The sequence below is a fragment of the Balearica regulorum genome, chromosome 16 (genome assembly GCF_011004875.1).
Source record: "Balearica regulorum gibbericeps isolate bBalReg1 chromosome 16, bBalReg1.pri, whole genome shotgun sequence".
Taxonomy (NCBI): domain Eukaryota; kingdom Metazoa; phylum Chordata; class Aves; order Gruiformes; family Gruidae; genus Balearica; species Balearica regulorum.
This window is the reverse complement of record NC_046199.1, coordinates 11839173-11858191: the sequence shown is the minus strand read 5'-3', so window position 1 is coordinate 11858191 and position 19019 is coordinate 11839173. Positions and strand designations below refer to the sequence as shown.

General features: G+C 38.9%; 1 protein-coding gene across 2 annotated transcripts; it reads left to right on the top strand.

The window, feature by feature from the left end:
- The first annotated feature begins 21 nt into the window (after positions 1-21).
- SS18L1 (SS18L1 subunit of BAF chromatin remodeling complex) lies at positions 22-18423 on the top strand. 2 transcript variants are annotated; one of them, XM_010300819.2, is made up of 11 exons: positions 22-318; positions 3939-4015; positions 5272-5356; positions 6184-6328; positions 9940-10137; positions 11124-11288; positions 12268-12369; positions 12774-12866; positions 14190-14309; positions 15838-15965; positions 16162-18423. In XM_010300819.2, the coding sequence occupies exons 1-11, from the start codon at positions 250-252 to the stop codon at positions 16186-16188; spliced, it is 1209 nt and encodes a 402-aa protein (XP_010299121.1). In that variant the 5' UTR covers positions 22-249; the 3' UTR covers positions 16189-18423. The 2 variants fall into 2 exon arrangements, with proteins under 2 accessions (XP_010299121.1, XP_075624502.1); XM_075768387.1 differs by lacking the exon at positions 9940-10137 and having other exon boundaries at positions 137-318; positions 16162-16321.
- The last annotated feature ends 596 nt before the right edge of the window (positions 18424-19019 follow it).

Genomic DNA, 19019 nt, shown 5'->3' with positions numbered 1-19019 from the left:
CCCCCTCCCCAAATCCCCGCCGCCGCCTCCCCGCCCCGAGCCGGCGGCGCTGGCGGCGAGGCGAGGGCGGTGCGTGCCGGCTGGTGGTGCGGTGGCCGTGGCTCATTGCGGGTCGCAGAGCGTACCATCTGCGCCGGCTCCCCTCCCCATGCACTGCGGAGAATCTTTGCACGGCAATAGCAGCCAGATAATAACAATATTAGTAGAGCCTGGAACCAATATATTGTAGACACATAAAAAAACCCCACCATGTCGGTTGCCTTTGCTTCTGCTCGCCCAAGAGGCAAAGGGGAGGTCACCCAGCAAACTATCCAGAAGGTAAAAAAGCATGCTTTTATACCGACAATTTTAGACATTTATTCCGTCCATGCTCCTGTAGCTGAGGAAGGAAGCTTATTTCTAGGGCGATCAGGAAAACTAGTGAATTTGCGAGGGCTGCAGAGATGGACAGCTGGAGAGAGAGGTGGGGGAAGGAGGAGGAGGAGGAGGAGGTGGAACAAAGCAAAGGTGTTCAGATCACTGCAAAGAGAGCGAGAGAAGGACTCGGGGAATAAAATTGGGATGGCACGTTATCTCTGCTGCTCGCAGAAGGGGAAAAAGGTGCTAATGATACATTGGGGAAATCTGCAAATAAAATTTGCAAATATATGATTAATTTCTGATGGTATGTCAGCCTCTGGCCCCAAAAAATCCAACCTAAAAAATGAATTAAAATAAAAAGCCCTGAATTTGCAAGGGATTTCTTTTGTATTTGGATGCACAATTTTAATCTCTCAGAAGACAGAGGGAGCACTGATCACTGGTATTTTTCATATAGTAGTATTATCATTTGTGATGTGTTTATTGATGTTTAATGACAAACAAAGGTTTTGAAAGATTTTCTCTGGAGAGGGCATCTCCAGATGGGTCTCATGTGAAGGCCGGAGCAGAGGGTTCCTAGTTGGGAAGTTATTGTTTCCTATTTCACAGGATTGACAGCAGGGACTGTGCACACATGCCCGACACCCCTTCCTCCTGCAGAAGGTAACGGTCTGGAAGGAAAAGGCTGGAAATGTCAATAAAGAACATGCATGGTTTTACTTTGACCGCTATTTGTCATTTGTACTTCTACCGTATTTTTTGCGTATTCCCCACCGCGTAGGTATTTTGTTTCTGCGGAGCTGTGTAGTGCGGTGGAAGTGAAGTGTGTGTGTTTTACGTGGTCCATTCATAAGTAGTGACCCGTGAAGAGGTGCCATTGCTAGTACAGCAATTAACTGCTCGTCAGTGGAGTTTGCAGCCAAACCGTTATCTGGTGCCAAGTTATGACTTCTAGGGAGAAAAATCTCAGTGGACGACTGTGGCAGGACAGAGATTAAGGCAGGACAAACTGCCACAAGAGAGACTGAAGAGATGACTTGAATCTCAGGAGACTATTTGGAAACTAAGACTATTTTGTGTGGCTCTTGCAGCACATGTGGTATTGTGAATCGATTAATTTTAAATACTAAAATATTTCAGACTCAGTGGAGAAGTTTTTCTCTAACCTCCAGCTTGGTTGGGGTTAGGACAGAATTTCATAATTTAGATAGTTTGTACTTAAAACCATGACTGTATCCACAAAGGGCAGCCAGAGTATCTTCAGTTTGATTTTCAAGCCCTTTCCTTTTTGCATATTCATAGACTTTACGGAAGCTTCAAAATGTTATTTCTTTACCAGTAATGTGTAAAAACATTTCCCATCGCAGGTACATTTGCTGGCATGTTACTTCAGGGCTGCTCATCGGTGTTGGGCTCTTGGCAGTGATTTTCTTTTTGACAAGCGGTGATGCTGAGGAAGAGACCTGCAGGCGCAGTAACCGGGCGGGCTGTATAGTCAAGTGTGGAGATGGGGCAGTGAGAGAAGGAGCAGGTGCTGGGCTCGGAACTCAGAAAATCCTCATTCAAGTGAGCTTTTTAGAACAGATACCAATTTCACTGAAAAACAAGATTCTCTTTTCGTATTCATAATATATAAGCAGCTTAGTTTTATTTATTTATTCAATTTTGGTAGTCTTTCAAAGCTGTTATTATTCCAGTACCAACTATTGCTAAACTAGATTTCACGTGGAGGAAGTTAGAGCTTTTGACAAGAAAGCAGTGATGGCGGTGCTTTAAAATAGTTAATCAAATAGCATTTGCAGGGCAGTAAACTTCAATTTCTTCTGTGTAATGGAGATCAGAACTCAGGGTTTTTTTCCCTAGTAAGTTAGCAAAAGAGCTATTTCCAATTCCTTTTTCAGTGAGCAAAATGTTCTTTAGCTAAGTGTAGAACCATAGCCCTTTTCTGATGGAGATCTCTGTAATATCGCTTGGACTCTTGCTGTTGAATATGTATCTTAACTGAATGTGAAAAAATTGTGATATCTGCTGTGGAAACTGAAAAGGACGGCTTCTATGATATATAGAATTTTCACTGACAGAGGTGAAAAATCTGTATAACGAGTACAGGGCATGAAACAAAGAGCTGCACCGTGCATCAGGCAGGAGTATTTTCTCTTAAAATTATATGCTGCACCCAGGTTGCCATGTGAGCATAGGCATGCATGCAGGAGGAACATGGATTCTTGACTGACACAGTTCTGGCATCCCCTGTCAGCATTCGAGCGAGCAGCCTGCTGACCTGCCGCGGCAGGCCACAGCGATGCCTCTGTTCCTCAGAGCCTCGCTGACTTGAGCTACAGGGGATCACCACAAGTTCCAGCAGCCAGAGCCTGTGAGGGACAAGGGTGTCCAGCAAAGTTAAGACCAACTTGCAAATTACAAGAAAGAAGCAGGACAAGCTGAGTTCTCTAAGGGAGAGACCAGACTGCAGGTGCTTCAGAAAGACTCTTCTGCTCATTCTCCTATAATCTGGCCCTTTGCATCTGAATGGGTCAAGAATTTTTTTCCGATCACAACACATACCTACACAGATTAATTCACATTTAAGTCATACGAAAAAATGTTATTCTTTCCTCAAGAGTTCTTCTGTCTTGATGACACAGTGGTTGAAAAGCCCAACCTTGCAAGCACTTAATAGCAGTGGTACCTACAAATTGTGTTACATAGTGAGTTTTTGCCAGAGGCAAATCTAAATTTGTAAATATTGTTGTTATTTTTACATTTGTTCACCTGCAGAAAGCTTGCCGCATTCACAAGAAAGCTGGGGGAAAGAGACAAGCTATTGTATTTGAAATTTTTAAAACAAAGCAAAGGATATTTTAAACTTTTAATTGTATTATCAGTTCATTAAATAAAGGTCAGTGGTCATTTTGTCCAGCAACCCTGATTTTCTTGGAACAAGTCAGTCACTAGAATTTATTGAATGAAGCTAAGTTAGCACCACTGATACACATAAATTAACTGATGTATAATTATTCTGTGTTCATTTTAAGTCCTCCCTGTATTAGAACATCTTGGGATGTAATTCTCTTAAATGTGGTTTCAGTAGATCCAGTAATGCAAATTTTATACTTCATCAAGCTCAGTAGTCTGCACACGCTAGTCCCATGCAGGAAAACTAGTAGGTTTAAATTGCTTGAAAGTATATTTCATATTTGAAAGTAGGCATGTAAGTAAAATCTGAAGTCTTGGAAAGGGTTGGGTGATGTTTCAGAGTGAGGCAGAGGTGTTTTCCTTCTTCAGCATAAAAATCTACCTGCCATTTAAGGAGCAAAAAAGGTAAGTCCGTTAATTCTTCTGTGTTGAGTATTTCAACTAACTACTTTTAAAATAACTGTTCATAAATGCATGATGTGAAGAGCACAATCTTGTGGCTCAATAAAGTCACATGTAGGTACTTTGGAATATCCCAAGGCAACAAAACAGCACAAAACACCATCCGCTACCAAGAAGGGTGAATGTGGCATATCACAAAAACACAGGACTTTAACATGTTTCTTGTAGTAACGTGTTTTGATTGCATTTCTTTTATGCAGATGCTAGATGAGAATCACCATCTAATACAATGTATTATGGATTATCAGAGCAAGGGGAAAACTGCAGAATGTACTCAGTGAGTATTATGAGTTTTGGAGTACATTAGAAATTTTTGGTGTACTTTTTCTCAAGAACACTACTATGAACAGTTCTGTTCACTGATCACTGAGAAAATACTTGGACTATCTTTTTTTAGATTCACTTGTATTAAGATATGTATTTTTCCAATGCATTTGAGTATTTACAATATTTCTAACAGATCATTTATTACAATAATTATAAACAATTATGGTTAATGGACTACTTATTCTATGCAAATTCATTAAACAGTAGAATCAGGTACAAAGTTAATAACACATTTTCATCAGAAAGTAATTAGATGTTAAGGATCGGCAATGTGGTTATCTATGGCTAAAATGACATACCAGTTTATGTCACTGCTTACTGTTCCTAATCTTGAAAGCAAAATGCTTTTATAAACTTTATGGGTTAAATCTCAGTCAGGAAGAATAGCCCATCTGCCCCATGAAAGGTCAAGTTCTGGGGCCAAATGCAGAAAAAAAAAAGTCTAAAAAAGTTACCTTTGCTAAAGAAGTCATGCCACTATTCTGGCTTCATTTTTTTGCCACTTTCCCCATTTCCCACCCATTTTTCCCTTATCAGAAGAAACTCATGCTAAAAAAGCATTTTCTCTTCCCTTCTTGGAACCCTCTCTGTTTCCAAAAGTTTGACTCTTCACTTTGTTCAGTGGCACAGCTGTTAGTTTGCTTTTGGATGCCCTCCTGTTCTTTATTACAAGCTTTTCCAGTTCATCGAGAACTGTGAAGAAGTGTAAATGGTCCTGGTGGTGCTTACTTGAGTAAACACTCCAGTCAGAGCACCCTTGAAAAAAAATCTTGCTCTTCTCAACTTGTTGGCAGGGCAAACAGCCTTTGGTTTTTGGAGTTCTGGAATTTCATTAATACAGGACCCTTGTTATACAGAGGAAGAAAAAGTGGTTAATTGTTAGAGCAGCTGACTGGGTGTCAGTGCTCAAAGACTGAGGTCCCAGCTTCACAGTTCACTCAAAGTGCTTTCAGAGGAGAATGTATTTTACTTCTCTCTTCCCCCAAGTTTACCCATTTGTAAAAGAGGTGTTGAACATACTGATCCTTGGTGAAAGGCATGACAGCATAGATATAGGTCATTACTATTTATTATGACAGATGAAAAGTGGGCTAATGTAATTTAACTAATCATTTGTAAATAGGAAAAAAAAAAGAAAAAGAGAAAGGTTTGGAATTTTCTGTATTGTTAGCCCTTTCCAAATAAGCTTTACTCCTTATTCTGTAGATACCAACAAATCTTGCACAGAAACCTGGTTTACCTGGCAACAATAGCAGATTCTAACCAGAATATGCAGTCCTTGCTTCCTGCTGTAAGTACCAGTGCTACCATCAGATACATTTACTATGCCAGAGCGAAATGTTCTTTGATTCTGTTACTGATCACTGTCAATAAACCATTTTTTAGTATTTCTCTAGTTAAAGTTTTGAAGTGGTCAAGTATGCCACTAAACAGTTCAAAAGCTACTTTTACTGTGTTTAAAACATTCTTTTGGACATTTGTGTTAATCTCTGTCTCTGTAGCTCAAGGTCTATATACTCTAAATGGTGCAGTGGTACAGATCCGAACAGGCTCCATTTGTTCCAGATTCATTATTGTTTACCTATTCTTCCTGTATTCTTTACTCAGGAAAAAAATGCCACTATTTTGTATCAGAAATCTAATTCAGCATTTGGGCATTGGTTTGTCTTTAAGCATTGTGTTGTTATTCTTAAATGGATTGATTTTGGAGGTATTGCACATAACACAAAATACAGCATAGCTTTATGCCTGACAAAGGTCTGTTTGTTAACACACTTCTGTATCGTCTTTGCTAATGCATATCCCCTCAGCAGTTATGTTCTGACCAGCACAAAATGAAATTCATGTAAATACAGAAGAGTGGGCACAGAAGCCAGCCTCTATAAGAACAATTTTAAGATCTTCACTGTGCTGCCTGCCAGCTTCTCTGTATCACACTGAATGTCATTCACACATAGTAGTCAAATGAAGAAAGGTTTACGCAAGCAAGCCCAAAAAGTGAAGGAAGCACATATTTAGCTGAGGCAGTTTTTAGTCATAGTCAGGCTAATTTGGGGGTTATTATTTTTCTAATTAAAACCTAACTGAAAATTTGCTTCTCCTCCTTGTTATTTGCAGCCACCAACGCAAAACATAAACTTGGGCCCAGGAGGAATGACTCAGAGTGCATCCAACCAATCTCTCCATTCACAGAGCAATCTCAGCGATGCAATTGGGACGGGCCTTCCTCCTTCCTCCCTCATGCAGAGTCAGATTAGCAATGGTGAGCTTCGGTCCCCTTTGTGCTGCTTTGCTGTTGCTTGGCAACAAAATCATTAATGCAGAATATACTTACAGAGCTGTAAAAGACCTCTCCTAACTCACCTTTCAGGCATATGGGGATTTCAGGCACATGCTGAAATCATCACAAAATGGCTACAGTCAGTAATGATGTTGGCTTCTGCACGGACTCCAAGCTGCTTAGTGTTTCTGTGGGGGAAATGAAAAATAGTTTTTAAAAAATGTGTCATGAAAATCACAAAGTAAAGATGCATCCAAGTTTTTAGTAAGAAAAAAATATATATTGTGGTATTTTTTTCTTGATAGTGGTGGGGTTGGCCAGGGTAAAATGGAATTGCTTGCATGACTAACCGCACAACCAAGGCTTTAGATTGCAAAGACCTTCCAGAATACATGCCTTCTTAAAAATAATTTGGTGTTACATTAGTCTTTGTCCTCTGCAGAAGCTTGCAGAGATTGTACTACATAGACAAAGAGTTTGCACAGACATTTCGTATGAATGAGATAATATACTTTGTCTATTTGTTTCTGTTGTTCATGCAACTAAAAAGAAACAAATTGAAAGACAAACATTTCTTTTTTACAGTATGAATAATCTGTTTATTTATTTTGTAGTTCATAGTTATTTAGTCAGTTTCTTGTTTCTGTGGGTCTTTCCCAGAGTGTGAGAGAGACAAAACAGTTTCTATAAATAGAAATATCAGATTGTAAAATCACAGACCTCGGCAGAGGGATTCAAGAGCAGATACAAGCCATGAAATTACTTCTGACTTTTTAAAAATCCATTTGTGGTCAAGCTGATAGTACCTTTTAAACTAGTGGATGAGGTACCTACTTTAAACAGTTACAGCTTTTGAAGTGAACTTATTAAATTTATCTAGGCCTTCTTTTTGAAAGATTTATTACCTAGTATAAGTATTATAATAAGTCAGTCAAAACATTGGGTTTTGTTACTAAGAATCTATATTTTTAGTGTTATTGTTGCTGTTTTTTCTTATTTGCCTCCCACCCTCCAGTTCTTTATAGTAATTTAGTGCTGACTGGAAGAACTAGACTGCCAGTCCTGAAGACTTGTCACCTGCAGAACAGAAGCAGCCAGGGCAGTTAAGCTCACGTTGCAGGTTTACTTCACACTGCCCCAACCCAGTACTAAAACCCAGCCTGAGTTGTGGGGGTCTCAGGGTAGTTCACGCTCTGCCCAGTCACCTGGATAGTGCCCGGTATTTTATCATGAAAATACTATTCCACTGGACGACAGACTGAGGTGATAGCTACACTTCAAAATGAAGGAGTGACTGAGAAGGCAGTAGCTTGCCTCTTCTGAGTAGCCTAGGTAAGAACAGCAGTGATGACACGTGCTCTGCTGCTCATGCCTGCTGTGAGAATAGGACTCTCACACCCTTGGGCTTGGGAACACCCCCCTTGGTTGCCAGCCTCTACTGCTACTGTCTCTGTGCCAGCTAGAATCGAATTAGCACAATGATGCTATATGACACAGCAGTCCTGATGTGTAGATAGACTTTGAGATGGAGAAATTATTTTACATCAGTCAGCAATTCTTGGACAGTGTTTTTTGGAAATTAGGAGTAAATATACACAAACAATTCAAATATATGGGACCCAGTACTTGTGAAAATTTCTCATCTAATGGCAATAGAGATGAAAGTCTGTAATGAACAGGTACAGCATTGTAAGAGAGGGAAGAACAGGGAAGAAGACATAGAAGCTACTACATTTTATTCATTGTTGTCCTCAGTCAGGACTTTACAGGAATCACCTCTGCAGGACAGTAACTAGGTAATTCCCTATGTACATGGAGCTACGTCAATTCTAACAATAATTCTGTTGATGGGGACAAGTTAAAAACCAACCCACTGAGATTTCAAGTAATCCACCATCCACAAGTCAGTGATTCTTCATGCCGTAGCCCTGCAGACAAACCCATTAGATTCAATAAACCAACCAGTGAAACTCAGCTGCCTCTGGACAGAATTGGGCCCAACTGAGAATTTTAACTGTTCAGAAATCATGGATGATGCCTTTCAAAGAAAAACCCAACTGACTTAGATTCATGAAAGTATAAAAGAGGTTCAATGCTTTGTATTTATCTTATTGGTTTAGTGTTTTTATTTAAACACTTTTGGTCATGTTTTCATATTTTCCCTTACAATCACAAATTAGCCAAACCTTTTTTCTTTTAAGGCGACGAGGTTTCTCTAAGTTTTCCCATGCAAATAGGGCAAGGTTTACCAACACTTGCTTCACTCCACCTCTCACTAGCTCCATTCAAACACCATGTGGTCTTGTGTTGCACAAGTACAAGTACCAGCTTTCAAGACACACAAAACTGTAGCAAAACACAGGGCTAGGTCTCTGTAGTGGTATATTGACCTGGCTCTGCTGATTTCAGTAGAGCTGCCTGTCTTTTGAAAATGCTGCTTGTATCTCTCCATTAGATGAAAATATAATAATCTACACTGATTTTTCTCGCTTTGATGTCTATAAATACCATTAAGAGTAATTAATGAATTTTGTACTAAGACAATTAGACTCATTTTTCAGAGGCTGTAGACACACTTAATAACTGTGAATTAAAATATTGTTATCTAAACATTACAACATAATTCTGTCTCTTCTAGGGATTCTGCATGTCTTCCATTCTACCTAAATTAATTTAGATTGACAATAATACAGCTGAATTTAGATAGACAACAATATACACTATCCCAGTTTAGATAGTAACAATACACAATGAAAACAACTTTCCAAAACTCATTCATAAAAGTATTTCCAGCAACAAACAACAAAAAATAAGGACCAGATTCTCCCCAATTGTAAAAAATAAGCATTCTGCCAGGTATGCAGGATGATACAAACCCAGGCTATAATTGGAGCAGTCTGATAATTACATACAGTGATGTTGGAAAGGGAGTACTGTAATGACCGGGATTATTCTGGTGACTTGGAAAATTTATCTTCTGAAAGTCTGAGGTACTTCCAGTCAAACTTCAGGAAATGGAGAGAGAGGCCTGTCCTCTGAGGAGAGGGAGGGTCCCTTGGTACATCCTAAGCCCCAGCTAAGAAGGTTAGTTGGTTATGAAGGAACCGAATGGATGCAGCAACGTGCAAAGTGTTTCTGAGCCACTCCTGTGCCTTCCCATTGTCACCATCTGTGTGAAGGGGGAAAAGGAGTCAACAGCAGGACAGGAGGAAGGAAAGGACAAATTTCAGAAGGCTGGGATGTTTATGTTCCAGAGTCCATGTATTTTCTGAAGCATCTGAAATTACTGGCATTTGTTAATTCTGCTGCCTGCGAGGAACTGGTTGTGGGTCATTGCTGCTGGTTTTGTTCTTCCTGTCTGCAATTCTGTACAACCTGGATTTGGCTGCCAGGAAGATGAGGATCACTCTTAACTGTGCAGTAGGCAGTTTTAATTTGTCTGTAGATAACAGGGAATTTTAATAATGAGGATTTTTTTTGTTTTGTTTTGCCTTATCGTAAGGTATTTTAGAAAGGCCGCGAGGGCTTTAATGCTCACTGTACGTTGCCAATAATAGCACAGATTTTCTTGTTGCTCTCTTTAATTTTTCTAGGTCCTAATCACGTGTCTATGCAGCAGTCAGGCCAGAACACTATGCCCACGACCTCTCTGAGTATGACTGTCAGCAGTCATGGAACTGGGCCTGGTTATAGCCATACAGTGCCTGCATCTCAGAATGTGCCAATGCAAGGCCAGGGGTCAATAGGCAATTATGTCTCTCGAACAAACATCAACATGCAGTCTAATCCAGGTAAACTCCCTCTTCCTCCTTCTGGGCCAACGTGACTTTTCAGTGACCTCAGAGGTTTACCACACATGAATTTGTTCTGTAAATATTATCTGTAGACAGCAACAAACATACCAGAGGAAAAGACAGCTTTAAGACATCTCTGAATTTCAAAGTATCAAGCACCAGTGTAAGTCAGGACAGTTCCAGACTTGCTTTAACTTGCTATGGTTAGCAGTGAGTTGGGAAAAAGAGGGCTAGCTAAAAGTGCAGCAGCACTGTCTGATAGCCCCTGGCAGCAAATCCCACAACTGTGGGAGGGATCTGAGAAGCACCTTTATCCTAGCTGAAAGAGCCTGCCAAAGAGCGTTACACATTTACTGCTTGTACATTACTACCCAATTTTTGTTATTTTATTGATACTTCACACTGCTTGCAGGGCATAGAGAGACTAGCAGACAACTCAGAATTAATCTCTTAATTTGTAAAAAATGTTTGCTACTGAGTATTGAATGGGATGTCCAATGCTTAAGAATTCTTTCTGACAATACAAAATTTAGGGATCAAAGGAATCCTAGAATGCTGTTTTATTTAAACTGTATAATCATCAGGAATATAAGAAGATGGAAGTAGAAGAAAGAATGTATTAGAAAAGAAATGCAGCAATGAATTAGTCAGGAGGTAGTGAGGAACAAGCATCAGTTCTTATTTCTTTCTTTAATCCTACTGTAATAATGATTACATTCTTTTAAATAATAATAATCAAGGCTAGATGCATTTTTAAATGTCTGACTAAAGCAAATGGCAAGAACTGACCATGTAATAACTTCCTTTCTGGATTTCAGTGCAGAAGAGTTAAATACATGCAGTAGGAAAACATCTCCCCCTGTGGAAAATTCACAGAATTATCAGGATGCATGGTAGTTGAAGGTTTTAACTTGCTTCCAAAGAGACTAGGGAGAGAACTGTCACATCCTTTTAGAAAACAGTATTTTCCATGTACATTGTAGTCTCCATGATGCACCAGCAAGCAGCAACATCACATTACAACTCGGCACAAGGAGGGAGCCAGCATTACCAGGGGCAATCCTCCATTGCCATGATGAGTCAGAGCAATCAAGGCAACAGCATGATGGGTCAGCGACCAATGGGCCCTTACAGAGCTTCACAACAAGGTAAAATCTATTATTAGACTATTGATATAATTATTATTAGATTGATGATATGCAGTCCATCCTGTGGGGTAGGAAAGCCAACAAAATTTCCAAGTCACATTTATAAACAGGGAATCCCATCTGGGAACACAGGAAGTCTTGAATGGTGGAAGTATCATGACAATCAGATGAACTTTAATCTATTTTCAAGATTTATCTATTTAATTATTTCAGGTGTTTATAAAAATAATTCTGTCTAAAAGGGATCATATATCTCTAAAGAAAAGATGAACAATTTGATATGCAGCTCACTCAAGCCACTGGGAATCTTTTCAGTTCTTTCAAATGGTATTGGATCAGCCGTAACATGGCACAGTTAACAAGGAACACATTTCTGCAAAGAAGATATAGTTTGCCAGCAATTAGTACGAAAAATTAGGCCAAGGAAAGGAAAACACCAGAGGATAACTACCATGCTCTAAGACCTCTCTGGGAAAAGTTCTAAGAGGTAATAAAGCTGCTAGACTGATTCTAACATAAACGGAATTTTGCTAAGAAACAAATTAATACATTAATTAAAATATATTTAATTCTGTCTGTGTTCTTGAGCATGGAATACATTCCTGTGCTTCCTAATAACTCAGTTTAGTAGATGAAATGTAGCCATTACTTTCGGTATTGCTACAGAAGTGAGTGGGTTTAGGGCATGTTGCTGACCATTGTGTAATTAAGTTTCAACCAGCTTTTTCTGAGAATACAAATTTATTTCCTTTTTCTTGTGAGCAAAACATCTTTGAAACTGCTCTCAACATACATACATAGCTTGTTTACTTACCCAGATGTAAACACTGTTTTCTTAAAAAAAGAAAAAAAAAAAAAAGAAAGAAAAAAGAGAAAAAAAGAAAAAAAGAAAAAAGATTAAAAAAAAGAAGAAAAAAGACATAAACATCCCTTAGGAGTCCATGGGCTCAGTTTGCTCCCTCTTGTCTTTGCCTTGCAGGTTCCTCACAGCAGTACATGGGTCAGGAAGAATATTACAGTGAACAGTACAGTCATGGACAAGGCTCCTCAGAACCTATGAATCAGCAATATTATCCAGATGGTAATTCCTCTGAGCTGTAGTCACTGTAATACTGATAAAGTGTAGACCAGCATGACTGCCACATTCAAGGACAGGGCAAACCCATTACGATTCATTTCCAATTTAAATGCTAGAAAATTCTAATCCCGGGGCATGGGAGTCTGGTACACAAACATACGCATCAGTGCACCCTGCTATCCAAACTGCTTCAAAAAGAGCCCAAAGCTAAGTTTGGATTAGTAAATGCAAAAGATTTATCCATAGATGTGGCTTTCCTTGCCGTGTGTTCAACCTCCTATCTAAGGGGTCTGTATTTTCTGTTGGCCTCATCTTTGGGCATAAGCAGCTTCATAATATATGTATTCAACAATATATCTCAAGTTATATTAACAATGTATCTGATAAATCTTTGCAATTCCTTGTAGGACATGGTGATTATGCCTATCAGCAGTCATCCTATACTGAGCAGAGCTATGACAGGTCATTTGATGATTCTACACAACACTATTATGAAGGAGGTAGGAAAATATATTGGCAATCTTTGTAAAGCAAAGCTCTAAACTCCTAAAATACTAATGAAATGCTTATGAAAATGTAAAATATGCCTTGCAATTTCTGCATCACTAACTGCTACTTAGCTATTAGTCAAGGAGTGTTCAAGAAATAGAATTTAGCTATATATAGCATTTTTTTACCAAGACTGTATCAGACTGTATACACAGTATCATGTCAGTAACTGTATTGCACGGCAGTCATGCTGTGCAGCCTTGTGGGATCACTAACAACTTGTGTGTAGCCTCATACTCATTAGAAAAATGATCCTCGGTTGTAGCTGAGCCAGGTAGAATTATTGCTATGGATATTGAACTTTTTTTTGCACTGAGATAAAAGACTTCCAGGATAACAGTATCCTCCACTCTTACAAAATGGTTTAACAAACATTTTATATAATGCAAATAAAAATGGCTGTATTAAACGAAAAGGTTATGCTGACAAAGGTAAACTAACTGCTGCAGTTAGAAATGGGGGTCAGAGCTGGAAAAAAATGGCAGCCATAAACAGAAATTTCTCTAAAGTAAGAAACCCTACTAATTAATTCCAGGACCAACTTTTTTAAAATCTTACTTAATTCACCTTACAAATTGTGAAAAACAATAGGTTAAATGAAACTGATCTTTGAAAATCACCAATACGACGAGTTTGCAATTCTACCATTAAAAAACTCTCAACAGTAGTATGTCAGCAAATTCAGTGATACTATTAAGGTATCTGAACTCTAAATTAATTGCAAAATATTAACTTAATTATGATACAGCGAGGTGGCATTTAGGAAAAGCAATGTCATCTGTATAGTCTCTGTTCATTTTGTTGTTTCAAGATACTGCAAATAGAATTTCCATCACAGGTATTTAAAAAATATACCAGTAACAACTAAATAAGTGGTCTTTCTGGGTTATATGAATAAACATCATTATCGGGAAGAAGATACAGTGGGAGGGCTTCTTAAGAAACTGGGTATTTACCCAGGCACCCTTATCTTTGTGACTCCGTGTTTTTCTTCTGACACTTCTGGGGTAAAAAAATCCTTTGGGGAATCCCTTGTTTGTTTGTTTGTTTAACAATATATAAATAAACAACTCTCTCCTGTTCAAAAGAACTAAAACTCACTGAAGAAATAAACATCCCGATTGGCAAAATGCAATCATCTGTTTCTGAAAAGAGCATTTGTCTATGAGTTCCAGACCAAGACTCATTATGCCTTTGTTTTCCTTGTGATTCGCATGTACAGTGAAATACCTGCCTCATCTATAACCAAACTATTTCAATTTTTCCCCCCTTAGGAAATTCTCAGTACAGCCAGCAGCAGGCAGGATACCAACAGGGAGCTGCACAACAGCAAACGTATTCCCAGCAGCAATACCCAAATCAACAAAGTTACCCAGGACAACAGCAAGGATATGGTAAGAAAACTGTCACTGACCGGTCAAGTGTTTGCACTACTTCATCCTTACGCCTCCATTCCTAAACTAAAATATGCCGTAAACTATTTCCTTGATTAACCTTGGACATCCACATACCAAAACTAGCCAAAGAGCATAGCATGTAAAGGGATTCTGCGCAGTAACGTACATTAGTATAGCACTGCATTGCATACTGTTATGTTAGCATCCTGAATCTCTCCCTCTTTTGAAAGAAAGTTAGAAAGTTAGAAAATACACTTTTGCCTCATGTTGACTTCCCAGTAAGTGTTGGTAAGAGGTCACTGCCTGGATTCCCAGGCCTCCTACACATCTAAAAGTTCTACAGCTGACATGAAAAAATAACATCAACAGTCCAGAGAATCACTACTCCCTCACTTAGATTTCTTGCAGCATCACAGTTGTTTTATTCCTTAGTGAGGGACTGAGGTGAAAGGAAAAAAAGTGGAAATGCTTTGAACAGGCAGCTAACACTGGCGCGAGGCTTTCCAACCCTTCAGGTCACCAGTGCAGATCTCCCCACTGGCATCAAAAGAATCCAAGTTTGATGGCTATCATTGAGTTTTCTGACCAACTGGAGGCAGCTTGTACATATCCTCAGCCTTTGGGAGAAAGAAACCATTTCAGGTTATTTAGGACAAAAACAGGGGCCGGAGAGATTGGGATAATCTCTAAATCCTAGCTTCAAGGCAAGGGATTTCTGGTGCATCTCCCAAATGTGATGGTACTTGACCTTGAACTGGCAATGTTAACCAAACTTGATAAATTGATGTTGATATAATCTGCAAATCCATTTTAGAAATGTAAGATGTCATTAAATAGAACCTATATGCTTAAAAAGTTAATTAAATTATTAATACCTGACTCTACAGTACTAGTAGTAGTCTGGACTATTCAAGCCAGGCATATTCTGTGAAATCAAACCCAAAATTCAGTTTATGATGTTAAAATCTGGCCTTCTCTTTTTAAAGGGTCTTCTTCATAAAAATCCACCAATAATGCTAAAAAGTAAGTGCACATATCAGTCTATACACAGAATATACAGTCCCAAATAAAAGGAAAACAGTATCACTGTGCAGTTGTGTCTGATTTACAGGTTTTTAAAGGTATCTCTATATGCAAGAGATTTCTTATGTTCTGTATGGTCAGCAGTGCTTATGGTGGCACAGCCAGATTAAATAGGAAGTTAAATGTGCAATTGTTACTAAAATAACAGCCAGGTAGCTTGCACAGAGCTAATAATTGAGCTATGCCAGTACAGATTTCAGAGAGGCAAATCACTTAAAAGTCTATCACAATTTCTGAAACTTGAAGTTTACACTGTTGCAACTAGATCATTATTAGTATTAACACTTTCTAGCTTAAAGCTAGAGGGGATGTCTAGGCAAAATTTGCTCACAGTTCATACTCGCAGAGCTTACTTTGTTACTGTCATGTTTTATATTGTGTTAACCCTAAGAACGCCCCCTAGTAAATCTAACTTTACTAATATATGTCACTGTCTTCTCAGGTCCTGCACAAGGAGCTTCTTCACAGTATTCCAGCTACCAACAGGGACAGGGGCAGCAATATGGAAGTTACAGAGCTTCTCAGACAGGCCCATCCGCTCAGCAACAGAGGCCTTACGGCTACGAGCAGGTAAATTGTCTAAATCTCTGCTATGAAAAAGCAGATTTAGCTGTTTACTCAGCATATAAATCTAGCTAATAATTTGGTGCAGGCATATTGGTGATACTTCAATGGGTCTTTCACAGACCAAAAGAAATTGTCTAACTCACTGTTTGTAAACCTCTGATATATTATTCTCCAACATTTTTATTTCTCTTTTTTATAGGGACAATATGGAAATTACCAGCAATAAAAGAATACAATCCTGTATCAGATTCATTTCAATAGTATCTCCATCTTTTGAACTGGATGTACAGGCAGTTTTGATTAATTGTAATATGTTGGTTACCCCTTAGCACAAAGCAGCGTCTGTATGTGAACAGTATTCATTTCATGCTGGATATGAAGCAGTGCACTACTGGTAACAAGACAATGCTTTAATGGTTTGATATTTGGTGCTGTGTATAGTACTGTATGTTGATACAATGCAGAAGTTTTTCATTTACCCCCTTTGCCCCATTCTTGATGTTTCTAAATAGCTTTAGGATCATTTGATCACAGTTGTGCCCCATTCTGGAAAACAGCCAGGTTACTCTGCAGTCTGGCTCAATACAAAGCCATTCAGTCATATTTCAGTCCAGGGAGGTATCCTGTGTTAGGTTATTGATCTTTTTTTAACTGAATGCATTGAAGATTACCTGCCAGCCTCTGAAATCCATGGCTCTTAACTTTACTTCTTAAGAATAAGGGGATTGATACATTCCTTATGTGAAGACAGTTCTATGCTATATGATAAAAATAAAATTAACTGCAACTTCTGTAATACCTACCTACCCACGTCTTAGAATTCAGTAATCTGCATAAGTCCACATTTCTGTTATAAAAGATATAGAAAGAGGATCAAAACCTATATGCAAGGAAATGTTAATCACTAGAGGCACCTTTTATAGATCCACATAAACTAAGGTATTTCTATCGTGGAAAGAAAAATACAAGGGAGCTCTCAGATCTGCAGTGTCAGCCTACTAGACATCAGTATTGCTTCATATTGTGCTTAGCTGAGAAAAACATCTGGCAAAACTCCAGTCTTAAATGTGCTACTCCAAATTTTATAACTTGCATATAAATTTTAAAGCCAAATTTCACAAGCAGGTGGCTGGCATCCCTCTTTATTTCTGATTCTTCCATTGCCCTTGCTCCGATTTTCCAGCAAGCATTATAACCATAAATGTTGTCAGATCTTTTGGTCAGCTGTTCTTACAGCTCATCATCACTTTTATTTTTCTCTTGTAGCTTGACAGAAATAGTTCAGAAGTAAAAGAAAAAAAAATCCATCTTTATTGCAGATAAGTAAGAAAATTCAGCTTTAATTGTGAAACAATATTACGCCTATAGAGAGGGGAACTATTAATGGGGTCAACCAGTGAGAGAATACCTATAGAAGGAGAATTTAGAAATAAAAACTAGTGGTATGTAAAAGCCGGTATGAACAATGTAAGTCACTTCTATTCATTTTTATATGTTCTTATAAAGTGTTGAAAAAAGCACTTATAAAGTGTTGAACGAAATACCATGTCCAAACTTCTCTGAGGCAAAAGGCTAAGATGACTATACCCCAGGAGCATTTTTAATACGAGATTAATTGCAAATTTACAATATAGAGTAAATACACCCTCTGTACGATTTTCTCCTTTTCTTTGTCAGAAATGGTGTATTTATGGGATTTCAAGTTCTAGTAGTTTATATTTTATAATATAAACTCCAAGACCACAAGGAAAAGAAAAGATCTCTCAATTCATTATTTTTTTTTTTTCCTGTAGAGGAAAGTCTTTAACTGGACAGCTGAAGAGTTTACTATTAAATGTTGTCCAAGCACTGCCCTTGCTATGTGAATAATTTCAGTTACTGAAAAAATAGAAGAGATTTTTTTTAGTCAGTCCTCATTTCTCTCATCTTTCCTGCTGGTGTTTTCATACAAGTAAGTACTCTCAAATAGCAAGGAACAGAAAGGAAGGAAGATTGTTTTCTTTACAATATATTAATATTACAGGTAGCCAGAAGAATGCAATATTGCTTGTTGCCAGCTTGGAAATATGCCTTTTATGTGGTTTTTTGAAAGTGCTGAAATATTTTTGAGAGAATATGAACAACACTTAAAATGAAACAGCAACATTACATCAATCTGAAATGTCTTACATTAAGAACTTCTTGAATGTTGTGTATATAATGTATTTGAAAGAGCACTTTGGAAATAGTTTGTACATTTATTTCCTAATTTATACATGATTTTTGGTGTTAATATTTCTAATTGTTAATAACAAAATGTTTATTTAATGTGTTGTCCATTTTTATGTATTAATGTGCAAACAAAGTGATGCCAGCATTTTGACTTCTTCCATTAATTGTATCATCTTCTGTTTTGTAATACAGAATGCTTGAAAACTGTTTAGGTTAAAAATTACCTGAAAATGAAGTTGGTGGTACTCTTCTTACGGCACAAACTTTTGAATGGAAACAACCAGTAAGGGGGCATGCCTTTGCGTCGCACCTTCTCCCCTACTTCTCTGATACGCTTCATAGATAATTCTGTTTGACAGAAGCTTGTCCCGGCTTTCAAATTGAGATACAAAGATCAAACACCCTGGGTGCGCAGGGTGGTTGCACGTAATGAACAGCTCACCTCAGAGGTAGCGCGGAGCGGGGGAAACGTGCCAGGCTGACTGATGGCGCAGGAGGACTCCTCCAGGGCCGAGACACGGCGGGGCAGCGGCACTTCCACACGCGTTACGGTAGCTGCCGCTGCCTGCCCCAGGCTCGCTGCGGGGACAGCGACTTCTAGCGCCGCTAAGACCGAAGCGGGCAGGACACCCAGCTCGCCCCGAAACCAGGCCGCCTTTCCCGCACCGCTCAGCCGCGGGGTGCGCAGGACCGCTCTTTCACGGACTAACGTAACCCTCACGGGAGCGAGCTCTGTCCCGGAGATTCTAGACTGGGACACAACAAGTACCAGGGCCTCTGTGCACACCCCAGAGCCCGGGGGAAGCGCCGGGCTGAGGGGAGGCTGGAAGGGAACTCCCCGGGGCG